Source organism: Emydura macquarii, unplaced genomic scaffold, assembly GCF_026122565.2.
Source record: "Emydura macquarii macquarii isolate MOO-44397 ecotype Brisbane River unplaced genomic scaffold, CSIRO-AGI_Emac_v2 contig_1644, whole genome shotgun sequence".
In the NCBI taxonomy this organism is placed as follows: Eukaryota; Metazoa; Chordata; order Testudines; family Chelidae; genus Emydura; species Emydura macquarii.
The window spans coordinates 25,415,987-25,430,121 of NW_027131781.1; the positions used below are offsets into that span (position 1 = coordinate 25,415,987).

Sequence of the window (14,135 nt, forward strand, 5' to 3'; positions counted from 1 at the left end):
CGGTAAATATGCCCAATGGCCTGCAAAGGGATGTTAGATGGGTGGGTTCTGAGTTACTACAGAGAATTCTTTCTGGGTGTCTGGCTGGTGAGTCTTGCCCACATGCTCAGGGTTTAACGGATAGTCATTTTGGGGGCTGGGAAGGAATTTTCCCCTAGGGCAGATTGACAGAGACCCTGGGGGGTTTTCGCCTTCCTCTGCAGCATAGGGCATGGGTCACTCGCTGGTGGATTCGCTGATGGATTCTCTGTACCCTGAAGTCTTTAAACCATTGTTTGAGAACTTCAGTAACTCAGTCATAAGTTAGGGGTCTATAACAGGAGTGGGTGGGTGAGGTTCTATGGCCTGCGTTGTGCAGGAGATCAGACTAGATGATCATAATGGTCCCTTCTGACCTTAAAGTCTGAGTCTAAGTTTCAGTGCACACCAGCAGGGTTTACATGGACCAGTTAGTACATATGTAGGTGAGCATTGCCACACCATGTAGACAAGCTCTCAGTGAATTCCCTGATGTTGTTTGGACAAGACAAACACTCAACTTACCTTGTTGAAATGCTTCAGGTACATGTAGCACATGCCCAGGTTGTGGCAGATCTCCTAAGCATAAAGGAAAAAGCTGCATAAGGGTGAACTTGACACTGGATAATCAGAAAGAGACTAGTAACAGTTATTGGTTTGGATGGGAACCTCCATGGGCTTTGAACTCTCTACTCTTCAGCCATTTTGATAATCTATTTGGCATAATCCTCATCTTAAAGAAGAGTACATCCCAGGGGAGACGACAGCGAGAGAGTAGTGAGGACAGTTTCCAGATGGACCAGAGTGGGATGGGCTGTGCAAAGGGATCTCTACTTGGCTGAGACTGCACTTGATTCCCAGTGGGGATAAGTGAAGCCATCATGTGTGACCCCTATTATACCAAGAGACCCGCTCAAAACATCCCTAGCATGTGATAAACCCCATGATTCAGGGGATGTGTGTGAAATTTGGTCGAACCAGACAATTTGAAAGTGTGCCTAGCTGACCAGAATACAGGTTCTGTACCAGAGAGGCTGGGATTCTTTCAGCATCCTAACCATGGTGGAACAAAGGAAAAAAACATGCTGCACTAAGGAAACATTTAACTCTATCAAGTTCACTGCCAAGAATTGGTTAACAGACAAGGTACATGCTATCTTCTCCTATTCTGGCAGACGTGAGGAGCAATGCCAAGCAGTAGAGCACCCCCCTAAGTTTCCATTCTTCCCCTGCTAAAATTACCCCACTTTACCAGAGCAGAAATTCTCTAGTCACTAGGTAGATCTGTAACAGGAAGAATAGGGTCTATGAAATATTAATGCCCTCATCAAAACAGAATAGCCCTTTCCAACACACAGCCCCTACAGTTGTGAAGACGGTAAAGACACAAAGAGCAACTCAAGGCTGGGTTGAGTTGGGTGGGGGCTTCCATACAAGAAAACTGAAAGTATCAACTTTGACTCCAGCACTGAGCCTGTTATGGAGATACCTGTCGATGCCTGCCAGACAGGCAGTAAACAATAGGATTAAAGCCAAACCCAGCACATGCCACATACAGTTTACTTGTGGTAGGTCTACACTGCCATTGGGGATGTCTACAAGCGCTGCAGTCACACTTCCCAAATGAGCTTTAATCTAGTTAGATCAAAGTTAACTCGAGTAACAATAGCAATGACACTGCAGCTCCATGGGCTAGCCCCACCTGCCTAGACCCTGGATGCATACTTGAGCTAGTTGTCCCGACCACCATATGGCATCATTGCTATTGTTACTTCAGCTAGTTAGATCAAAGGTGGCTGGAGTATGTCTACATATACTGCAGTCACACTTCCTGACTTTGGAAAGAGTGGGGTTGAAAGGCAATCCACTTGATGAAAGCAGAGCTGGGTGACAATTTTTAGCCAAAACTTTTTCCAGGTAAAAATGCAGATCTGAAAATCCCAGAATGTTTCACAAATTTTAATGTTGGTTTTGCCAACTTGTTTCAGTCCAAGAAAACCAAAAGAACATTAAAAAAAATCAAAACGTTTTAATTTCTTGGTTGGAAATGACTTTTCATGTAGAAACTGCCTTACTTTTATTTTAAAACAATCAGAAAGGTTTAAAAATGGTCCAAGTCAAAATGTTTTGTTTATGTTAAAACATTGCAATTTTTTTTAAATGAAACATTTTGTTCAACCCAAAAGTATTCATTTACTTTTTTAAAACACAAACTATTTTTAGATTTTTCAGAATTGCCAGTGAGCTGAAACACCCATCATTTGCACAGCCCCAGGTAAAAGCTTTCCTTGTGGTTCAGCACAGAGGGGGTGGAAGAAGAGAGAGGTACAAAATACTCATACGTATTGGGCTTGATTTATAGAAGTGCTGAGCACCTAAAGGCACATGTGAAGTCAATGGAAGCTGCAGGTGCTTGAGCCTCAGGAATCAGGCCCACTATGCTTTATTTTAAGCATGCAGATGATTAATGGCTTGCTGTATGAGAAACCATGTGCAGAAACAAAGCACTTCTCCTGGAGACTGTTTTCAAGGAGCTGTGGACCACGGCTTCTCTTTCCTCACCTCTCGCCAGCTCACTTTACACTCATTGCTCTTTGTAGAGCTCTTCTTTCAGCTCTTCTCCTACTTGGAAGTGTTATATTTATTACTATTCCTGTAACAGTGGGCCTGAATTTTACAGATAGACAATACTCAGTGCAGCCTGTTGGTAATGGAGGGTTTCTGGGCTGGACAGGTGCTTCCCATATTTATCCCTGAAGTAATCTAGCTCATCGTGTAACTGAACATGGCTAAGCAGGGTTTGATTTGAAGGCTGATTCCCTGCAGAATACAAACATGTTGCATGGGTCTATGCCCTAAGAAAGATTCCAGTGAATTATGACATGTATGGCAAAAGGCCTTGCACTCACCCAGTCCTTCTGGTTGAGTTTAGCTGCTTCATTGTACACTTCAATAGCTGCTTTGTGTTTCCCCAACAGAAACCTGTGAAAGAATTTCAATTTTTACTTTTTTTTTTTGCCCTTTTAGCCTGAAGCCACATTGTGCAGTCTCCAACCTGCCAACCAAGGGGAAATTATATTATTTACAGACCCCATAGGTCTGCATACTGCTTTGCAGACTACCAGTGGCAGATCTCTGGCCAAAGAAGTTTACAAGCTAATTAGGAAGAGGATCTCTTTGTAGTGAGTCAGTGCTGATCTCTAGCAGGCCAGAGGATCACTGCTGAGAAAGGTGAGTGCTTCCTTCATGGGCATGAATACACTGACTCTGCAATGCTCCCTTTGACTCAGGGAGAAAGGTGCCTAACTATCTTTAAAGATCGCGGCCTAACTCCCAAAGAGACAGGTGCCCTGCACACAATCACATGCACACAGGCAGGGCTCTGTAGTACAAACCTGCACAGCACATACAGGCACTAATAGCTCTAGATCTAATCATCTGTATTACTTGTCCTCAAGTATTACAAATACAATGAAGAAAAAAAATCATGAATGTGCATCAATGATTACAACTAGACAGATGCACTGCGCTAGAGATCCTAATTTAATTGGGAGGTCTGGTCTGTGGAAACCAATCCAACTGCCGATGATGAGGAAACATACTTGGGATTTAAATGGTATTAACTTGTGTTTGGAACAAAACCAAATCTTGCCATGTCCTATGTGACACTTCAAAGTGTAGGAATAAAATGACACTCACAATGATCGCGCCACCTGTTTGAGGTTGTCTGCATTCTGTGGATTTAGAATGGAACATGTCTGAAAAAGTTCTAGAGATTCTTGAATCTTCCCTTCTAAGCGAAATATCAAGGCTGCAAAGCAACATACACAAGGCAAATTAGTCCATTATCCAGTAGAGAAGAAAAGCTGCATCACTGGCAAGCCTGGACTGCACAGGGAGGACAGATGGACTGTAATAATTTCCATTCAGTTGTTCCCTCCATTACAGCAACATAATCATAAGCTCATGTCTGAGTGGGCTGAGGTGCCAGTGCTGACTGAACTAAGATGCACAAGAGACACAAAGGTGTTTCCTAGGAGACTTAAAACCACTTTAGAGGGAAGAAGCCCTAAGTTTTCCTTAACAGAAAGTCTGAAATTCCCCTACCCTCTGAAATGGTCCAGTGTGCTGCAATTTGAACTGAAGCACTGATGCCCACCGATGACCTTCTGATCATCCCCTGCCTGTATTCTGCCAACATGACACAGAAAATTCAGCCTTCCGGGCCATGTTCCTTTACAAAATAAATCTCTTTCTTCTCATGTCTTCTGTAACACAGATTGTGGTGCTCTAAAGAACGGAGGGTGGTTTGAGATTGTTATGAAAGTGAAAAGACCTTTCCAAGGCAGTGAATTGTCACTGGTTATGTCTGAATTCCAAGGCACTGAATTGGTACTGATGATGTACTGACTGTAAGCAAATACAGCAGCCACTGAAGGCTGATAAGATGCCATACAACTGGACATTAATGCATCCTTAAAGGAAAACACATTTCATATGACACAGTCAAATAAATACACAGGGCCAATTATAATCAGTAGTTCCAGGAAAATCTGAAGATATCAGGTCACCAAGAAAAACCCATGTACTCACAAGAAAAACCAACCCCCATCTGTTTATTAAAGTGATAACCCTGGATTTCAAAATTAAACCTGGCAAACAGAAAAGTTTCAGAAGTTATCGCATGTCTATGCACTCAAGCATATTTTATACGCTCTGCTAGAGCTCACATATGGTACTTAGATTTGTGGGTTGTTTGTTTTTTTTTAACTGGCAATTACATTTCCAACCAGAAGTAACTAAGGATGACAGATTATTTTCAGTCTTCATCTGGCATACCTTGAACATAGACTGCATATTCACACATTCCCTGTGTCTCATGGAGTTGCTCTTTGATAGCAATCTGAAACAATGAAGAGAACAGGTAAAATTGTATCAAACGAAATTCACAGAGCACTTGTGGGACAGTTGAACATTATTTCCTTATATTAAAGAAATAAGCAATCCAGTAACAGCAATAATAGTTTACAAAAAACCTTTAAAAATCCTTCAGATATCAGTGTTTCAGTAAAAAGAAACTGTACATTTAAGGTGATGTTTATTTCAGCCTGGCTAAATATCCACCCTAATCTAGTTGGAAAGCATGTTTTCTATGTACTGTCATTAACTGAACTATATACTACACACTAGTGCTCATTAAACAAAGGCACAATATCTTCAATCTTTAATTTACCCTGAATTTAACAAACTGAATTTGAAAACAAACACCATACAGTGCTTAATGCACTGCTCTTGCTGCTTTCCTTCTACTTATGAAGCAGAAAAAGGTGACACTAAGTAACTTCCGCATGCAATACAACAATATGTTCATGCAATCAGAGTTTGTGCTTTGAACTGCCCTGTAAAAATGACTTCTGAAATAAATGTTTCCACTTCACCCATCAGCTGTAGAGAATTCCAGGGGATAAACTCCAGTGCTATTAATATTGTAAACTTCCATAATTTTAACTATGGTGCTATCAAGAACCATAACTGAAATTCTCAATACTTGTAATTTGCAGGTCTCCGCTTTCCAAGAATGTTTACTTCCATCACACAGCATTTTTGCAGTAACAGGACTGGCCCTGAGAAACTGTAGAAGTCCTGGGTGAGGGAGAAGAAATCTAAGACAGAAGGGCTCTATAAGGGAAAGTTACAATAGATGCCCATCACAGCCTGTATGGGAGAAATGGACTAGGAAAGCACTGTGGCCCTTTTATTATTGCTTCCTTCATTCCTGCTGCCAAAGATAATTAGATATTCCACAGAGAAAATGCCACATGGAATCTATAAAAATATCCTGTGCTGACAGAGGCCTCCACTTGAGGCCCTTTGTGAAGAAATTAATTAAACTGGAGCAGCTGCAATGGAGTCAATGAAAGCAGAATGAACAAATGATACTTCTTGGAATGAGGGGAGGAAGGAGCCGATAAAAGTGTCAAACTCTTATTGGCTATGTTCATGTGAATGACAGGTCAGGGATACTTTATAGTGCCAGCTGATCTGAAGATTTCATTCTACTCTACTCTAGTCATGTCTCAGAATCAAAAAATTACAAAAACCAGACTGGACCTTTGAGAGAACAAAGAGTATGAGTAAGAATTGATTGCACTCGTCTATCACAGGGAAAGGATCTGAGGTTTCTCCCTCACCCACAAACAGGCTTTAGGAGTGAAGCAGATTGGAGTGGGAAAGGTGGGAAGGGGACTTTGTCTCTTGCCAGCCTAGCAGTAAACTGGTGCTGCTCTGATACTCCTACCAGCAATGTTATTAGCACAAGTAAACCCCATCTCAAGGCAGGAACTGAATGAAGGGACTGGGAATAAAGGTGGAGGGTGAGGGAGAACTGACCTAAAATCTACCCCATAAGGAGTAGGGAGGTTATTACAGAGAAACCTGATCACTGTGAAATGTTTTGGGGGGCTCAAAAATGAGGAGGCTCTCACTTTAGCATGCATGGATGGAAGATGGATATGCTAAGATCCAAGGGGAAGGAAAACCAAGAATGAGAGAGCAAGACAATACATGAGAAGAGAAACCCCAGGCTGCCCTTCCCCCTTGGATTTATATCTGCTAATCTTTTAACTAACAGACTCCTCCTACAAATCTGTAATTTAGCTTTTACAGATTAGATTAGTATTAGATGTTTGTAAACAGATCTCTCGGCCACTTCTAAATACCCCTCTTTGATTATGGGAAGCACATTTTTCTATCCACACAGTATCAGTCTCCTAGAGCAAGAGAGGGCAATAGAGAGCTCTTTCTTAGAAATATTTGACTAATTCTTTAAACCTGGAAAACTCACATAGCAAAAATGCTTGTGCTAAAGACAATGATCTATAATCCCAGTTTTTCCTCCCCAATTTTCCTTTTAACTTGCTGACAGAAGTTAGAAATATTGGCACAAGACCAAACAGGATGAATTTAATTAATCAAAAATATGTAGCTATTTTAATGATTCCTTTGTTGTGTGTAATAGAAAACAGAGGAGATTTTAAAATGGGTGAAGGAGGAATAAACTATATTTGAAGCTGCAAAATAATCTATGAAGTTGCATACATGAAGAGCGGATTTCAAAGTGAAGTCTCTGACTGATGATCTCTGTTTACTCTTGGGTTAGTGTGTATCTGCATCACAAAACTACTGCACAGTCTGGCACCAATGCCTATGCAATTGACTGTATAGGAACAGCAGAGGGTGTCACTGCCTAGGGCTGTGTACAGAAGTTTGTCTTGCATCTGGCAAGCTTCCAGGACATCAGGATTTAACAGTCAAGCTAGTATCATCAGTCTCTTACTTCAACAAGCAATAAAATTCACCTAAAAACTCAAAAACACCAAAACAAAATTGGAGGGAGTGAAATTGTAAAAGTACTAAACAATTTAACCCTTTCATTTTTGGAAGGTGTGGTGCGGGTGGTGGAACAAGTCATTCTGCACTGATGCTTAAATCATTGGTATATGTGGGGATTTTAAAAACTCTTAATAGACAGGTTTCCTGGGGGGAAAAAGTCAGGCAGAATTCAAGTCAAGTTATGGAAGTCAAGAACTAAAGCAAAGGAGGATGCCTTTCTCTGAGAGCTGATTAAAGGAACACTTGTTGCCATTAGAGCTCACTTTGGTGTTACAGGTCAGAGTCATTTCTTAGCTAAGCCTTGAAAGGGCAACTGTTCTTTCAATCAATATCTGAGTAATAATGGATTCTAAGGAATAACCCAAACTATATTTAAACCTCAAAGTCTGCAATGGACTAGCTCACCAGGGCCAGTGACAGTGGGAGAGGCTGATCCACTTATTCCCTCATTCTTTAAGATGCTAGACCTTCAAATACTTCTTTCTGGGGACTGCTTTGTGTGCATGTACCCACAAGTGTGTGCAGATGAGCATATGCATGAGCAAGAGAGAAAAGGAGAACCTTTTGTGGACTGTGGCCCCTCCCAGCCCTCCTGACTTTGTCCTCAACGTTTCATTTTGTGAGCCACCAGCAAGGACTCTGCAGACTATTGGGGCTTCAAAGGCCAGTCTGAGAGCTACTGCGAAGAAAAGAAAGATTTATTCCTCTTTGTGATGAATAATAATGGATTGAAACGCTAAGTTTTAAAAAAAATTATTTTCTTGCTTGTTTTTTACATTTGAAATTCAGCTCTTTTCTACCTGGTAGGATTTTATGGATGACTGCAGGACAGGTAGGTCTAAAAACACCAGAAAGATCAACAAAGTACAACCAGATTAATAGAGAGGTGAACTGATTTTTATTCAGACATCCAGAACTGATTTTGTTTACACCTTTTTAACTCCAAGATTTGACAGAAAAGCTTTCTGTGTTAAGGATTCAACACCCAGCTCTTTCAATTAATAGCTGAGTGAGCTCCTAGTCCACATTCCTGAGTCATCCAAGACGTTCTTCAACAAAGATAAGGGAATCCAAGACCTGACATCCCTGATATTTCTAAAGGAAAAAACAAACAAAAACCAGTCCAAACTCCTTCTATCCCTTTGCAGGTCACCTTTAACGGATTGTGTTAATCTTGTCTAGAGAACATACTGTTTAAATGACTTACTGTACTCTTTGTCTGCTCTGCATTACAGTTCTGCACCACTGAACAGTTGCAACCTATTCACCAAACCGAAGAGATATCAAAAGGTGCAACATATCATGTGTAAAGTGAATGAACTTCAATCAAGCAAAGCCAAGACCTTTCCTCTTACTCTCTCTTATGGGAGGTGTTTTGCTCAATGCAAGTGTCTTTCTGTTGTCTCTGAATACTATTGAGGGACTCTGCATCATGGAATAGGGTGATAATCATCTGGAAAAACCTATGTGTCACTAGAAAAAAAGGGAGGCCTGTATTCATTGTGATTTTTGAGTTTTTAAAAGTCTGATAGTAAGGAGAGCCAACTGGGGGGAAAAAACAGTTAAGAGTAACTGTTGTTCTTCAAGATGGGTTGCATTAGGCAATTACACTACAGGTTTGTATGTGCCTTGTGCACCGGTGCTGGAGAGTTTTCCTTAGTGCTACGTATAGGGGTGGCCCTCCCTCTGTCTAGCACCCTGTGCGATGAGCGAGAGTATAAAGGGTGGAGTTGATCCACCTTCACTCCCTTACACTGGTCCTTGTCCCCCAGAAACAGGAAAGCATTTAGTATTGACCCAGGGCTATGACCTGCCTTGGAACAAAAATGAGGACCACTCCTGTTTGACAGAGTCATAAATAGGTCCATGGACAGAAAGCCCATATGTGAAAGTCCCTCTATGTTGAGAGAGGTCTGGATCCAAGTTCAAGGATCTGCTCAGATGGTGCACCGGCCATTTTGAGCACCTGGTAGATGAGATGCATAGAGAGTGACTGAGCTCCAAATTAACAAGGTTCCATAACTTGATTGCCTCCTGGCAAAGGCTGTTGGACCTGGTGCCACCTTGCTTGTTCACGTATAACACTGCTATGATGTTGTTGGTGAGAACCTGGACAGTCTTGCCTTGGATGTGAGACTGGAACTGCTAACATGCATGAAACATCAATTACAATTCTAAAACATTTCTGTGGACCCTGTATGAGAGTCTTTTTTCTCCTCGCTGCCTCCCTTTATCTGTATCTTCCCCTGCCAAGACTGGACAGGAGCTTTCCCAGTGTTGTGCCCACAGGGGGATCAGCCCCGTTCTGTCACCTCTCCTGGGACTTTACTGCGCAGCCCCAGCCGGGGGTTTCTCCCCCAGCCTGGGGGCTGGGGCCCTTCGCTCCTTCCCCAGACTAGAGCCACGGCCTGACTTTCCGCGGTTCCTTTTTGGACCTTCTGTGAGGTTCACTCCTTTTCAGCCAGCCAGGAAGGCAAGAAGCCCACAGAGTGCTGTACACCCGGGCTCCGCCCGCCTGCGGCCCCCGCAGCAGAGCACCCGGGAGAGAAGAGAGCACCGCAGGAGCGGGGAGCAGGCAGCCAGCGCAGGCTCACGGAGAGGAACCCATTAGGACTACAGGGGCCGCGGCACACTCAGGGGTCAACGCGTCCCAGCCTGGGCTCTGTCCCCACACGTGGGCGTCCCGGTCCGCTCCAGCTGCTGGAAGGAGGGAAGCCAGAGGTGCAAGAAAGTTTTTTTTGGCAGCCGCAATATCCAGGGAGGACAATGTCCTTCATGGCGGGGGCACTCCAGCCATCCTGCCTCTGGGCGCGGCACTCATGGGCTGGAGTTCAACGGGATCCCCCCCCACCCGCGCTGCCGCTGAGTGCTGTGGCACTTCCAGGAACGCCAGCCCTCCACAGAGCCACCGCTCAGCCTGAGTGGTTTGGCCAGGGAGGGGAGTATGGAGGTCACATGGCCTCGGCGTGGCTCCAATTGCAGCATGCGCATTGCTCACCCCCAGCCTCATGTGACTGATCATTCACCACTGAACCCAGAGCTCTCCCCAGGCTCACCATGCCTGCACGGGGCATCCTGCACGGGGCATCCTCCAGCTCCCCTGCACAGATAATTATGGATTTATTTTTGCAGGGCCCCCATTAGCCTGAGGTCTAGTGTCTAAGTGTCTAGCTGCGGTGTAAGCCTCTGGCATAGTTGATACCAACATGGGCTGCTGACCTGCAGTAATCAGAGAAGATTGCTCTGTCATCATCAGAGTAGCCAATCTTGATAGTTCCTGAGAGGGCACCGAAGTTGACGACTCAGGTCTCTGAGTGAGCTGGGACCAGGGAGTGGCAAGCCAAAAGGTACACTCTATTTTTGGTACCTGTCTGACCCTCTGTGAAAGAGGCCTGCACACTAGACTTCGAGGAGCCAGATGCAGACTTCTGCTTGTGCTTTTGAGGCTGGGACTCTGATTCTCTAGGCCTTGAAAAGGACCACCCCAGAGATGGGGATCTTCTGGGACCTCTTCTGTGACCAGAAGGACTTCAGGAAGGAGTCTTCAAAGAGCTTCCTTTAGATGATCAAGGTGGCTTTTAACATTGGTTTAAGGACAGCCTTCATAAGAATACATCAGGGTCACTCCTCCGTTAGCTTCTTTGTTCTCATCTTGAAGCCATGAAGTGGCCCTCACCCAAATACTTGAGGCAGGTGGAATGAGCATCATTAACAGGTGTAGGCTTCCTGAATTCTAGGCAAGTTTGAATCCTAGGGACCCGCCAGCTGGAAAAATCCCCAAAATAAGGCTAAATTTAAAAATATACACTTAAAATTATAAAGGAATAAAAGAAAAGAAAAGAAATTCAAAGACTTTTGAGTAACACTAGTTAGATCAAGTAATAGTTCACAGAAAGCACCAACGATCTGACCACTGATGGTAATGAGCACGAATGCAGCAAGGAATGGGGCTGTTCCTATGGTCAGGGCCGGCCCGAGCCATTCTTGTGCCCCGGGGCAGACATTATAATTGCATCGGGTCAGGATGCGGCTCTGCTAGCTCCGCTGCTGCTGCACGTCTCTGATAAGCCGGCATAGGTGTGTGCATCACATTTGATTAGGGTGTGCACATGTTCTACCCACCGCCGTAAAAAGTACCAGCATCCTGATGATCTGTGGCAATTCGCATCATGCGCCAGGTCCTTCTCTGCCACCGAAAAAACGGACAGCATCCTTATTTTTGGCAGCAGCTCGCGTCACGTCATTCACCGCCGCTGGAAAAACTTCCACCAGCATCTCGAGACCTACGCCTATGTAAGCCGGCCAGTCATTTTGGCACCCCATACAATCAGGCGCCCTGGGCTGTTGCCAGATCAGACCATAGCTTGGGCCAGCACTGCCTATGGTTGCCACTAGGGAAAACTCTCTAGCACTGGCACACAAGGCATGCCCATACACACTGTGAATGGACATACGCAAGCATTTGAAGAACTTAACCATGTACAGATTTGTAAACAAGGCCTAAGTGTGGATAAAGTAGTTTTCACATTTGCTTTACCTACATTTTCTCTCTGCCAATTCAGAAAAGAATGTGATTGGGACCCATATTACTCTCTTCCAAACTACTCTTCATAGGTAACTACCATTTTTTCCTCTTAAGCTTTATACCTAGAAATCCTAACCAGACGGCTAAATCCTTGAGTGCTCTAAATTGCCGTAGCTCCACTGAGGTCAATAGAGCTATACACATTAACACTGGCTGAGACCCTATCCGAACATGTTTGCCACAACACAGACTTCCTACAGAAAATGCAGATCTGGCTTAGCAACTAAACAATGAAGCTAGTAAACCATTTCCCATTGATCAGCTCTTACCTTACATGCATCATAGTCTTTGTGGATATAGTGCAGGTGTATCAGCCAGTTCCTTCTCTCCAAGATTGGTAGCTCTGGGGCTGTATGGAAAACATTGGCAGAATATGCACAACATTCAGAAATGATGCAGTAGAGAACTCTCACACATCTAGGATGATCTGATGCCCCAATAGTATCTGGCCCTTCTGATATTAGGGGCTTTATCTTATATACGCAACTATACTCTCCCCTTCCCCCTCCAAAAAAAGAAAGTCCTGATTTTTCACCCTTGCTATCTGGTCACCCTACATGCATCAGGCCAGAAAAATTTCTATTTGGTGAGGAGAGTCTCCACATGCAGGACATCCTAAACTAGAACTGCACCAGAGAGCGCTACTTGTCTCTTGACTCAAAGCCTAGAGTCTGCCCTTCAGTGTTAGAAATCACGTCACTTGAAAAGAAGTTCCAAATTGATGAACACAACATAAGTTCAGTGTTTAGACTAAATAAGTCTCTTTTGCTGAAAATCAGAACAGCACGTCCTAAGATATGAGGTGTCTGCTTCTTCCGGTGCAGCTTGCTGGAGCAAGCAATGCCAATGCCCTGCATACACTGTAATTTAATACCCACAATGGTTTGTTGGGTTTTGGGCTTCCACAGATGCAGAAGCCACTTGGGCGAATCGACACACTAAGAAAGCTGTGAATAACTTAAAGAGGTCAAACTTAGTTCTTTGAAATTGTGCAAGATCAGGAAAGATCACACGTGTGGGATACGGTGAAGCCACTGATGGAAAAAAATATTTGATGTAGTGAAGAAGAAAGAGAAATGTGCTCCAGTACATCAATTATAAGGAGCCTGCAGCAGTTATTATGGCAAGTCTCAAATTGGTATTGCTTGGCTGGTAATGTTCATGTTGGGTTTAAAAGTTTAGCCCACTGCTGTGCATTTCTTTAAGACTTGAAATATATTATTTGTTACTCATTTCTGCAGTTTGGATGCTGGTAGCCTAGAAGTAACCATAGCAACTGGCAAAAAAGCTAAATGTTTGCAAGTCAATATAATGACAGAAGAATAGAAGCAAAGTAAGGCAAAGATTGCTGCAGCAGCCGCAGCTGCAAGGATGATAGAGTGCTGGAACACCTTCTTCCCTACCCCCACCCTGTGCAATGCATACCCAACTATACAACTGTCAAATAGAGATGTGCCCTTGGCTTTCATAAGCACAGCACAAACAGATAGGTATATCACTTTAAATTTTCCATCTCAACTGCCACCAGCTTCGAGCACAGGTCAAGATCAGCTACCAGGAAGAGGAAATATAGCAGATGACTGGAATGAGTCATGTCAGGAGAGCCAAGTATTATCTTTTAGAAACTTTTAACTTTAATTTACTAATTTACTTTTAATTTTATGAATTGCAACAAGTAGGAAACCTGCATTCTGTACTGCCACTGTGGCGATCTCTCACAGTTACAAAGCGTGAGAAGCAGAGAGTACTTAAAGAACACAGGTTAAAAACAAACAACCCACCCCACTCCCAAAACTTAGCTAACAAGTTTCTCTAGCTGTGTTACAAGCACCACTTAGAAAGAATTTTTAAAAGGCAGTCTGCTTTTCACAGTATATTCCCAGACAAAGCTACGTTAAGATGGCAGGAGAGTTAACAACAGCACATATCAAGATAAAATACATTACAGGGATGATTTTATTACTGCAAAAAAACAAACATTTTAAGCCCAGGAAATTCAGAGTTAAGCTTAAAAGAAATCAAAATATGTTAAGGTGTGGAAATGCACAGTTAGGGCACACAAACAATCTGAACATAATACCTTAACCCTAACAGTGAGAGTTGCAGTAAGAGGTCAGAGAGGGCACCAGGTTTCAACCCT

At 43.4% G+C, this 14,135-nt stretch overlaps 1 protein-coding gene across 2 annotated transcripts in view; it reads right to left on the reverse strand.

Moving 5' to 3' along the window:
* BBS4 (Bardet-Biedl syndrome 4) overlaps positions 1–14,135 on the reverse strand; it is a 71,951-nt gene that overhangs the window by 25,426 nt on the left and 32,390 nt on the right. Inside the window, exons 3-7 of one of the 2 annotated variants that reach the window (XM_067555977.1) lie at positions 12,265–12,344; positions 4,858–4,921; positions 3,718–3,829; positions 2,928–3,000; positions 544–597 (exon numbers count right to left, since the gene is read on the reverse strand). In XM_067555977.1, the coding sequence (XP_067412078.1) occupies positions 544–597; positions 2,928–3,000; positions 3,718–3,829; positions 4,858–4,921; positions 12,265–12,344 (383 nt within the window). The remainder of the gene's footprint in view (positions 1–543; positions 598–2,927; positions 3,001–3,717; positions 3,830–4,857; positions 4,922–12,264; positions 12,345–14,135) is intronic. The other variant, XM_067555978.1, reaches the window with a different exon arrangement.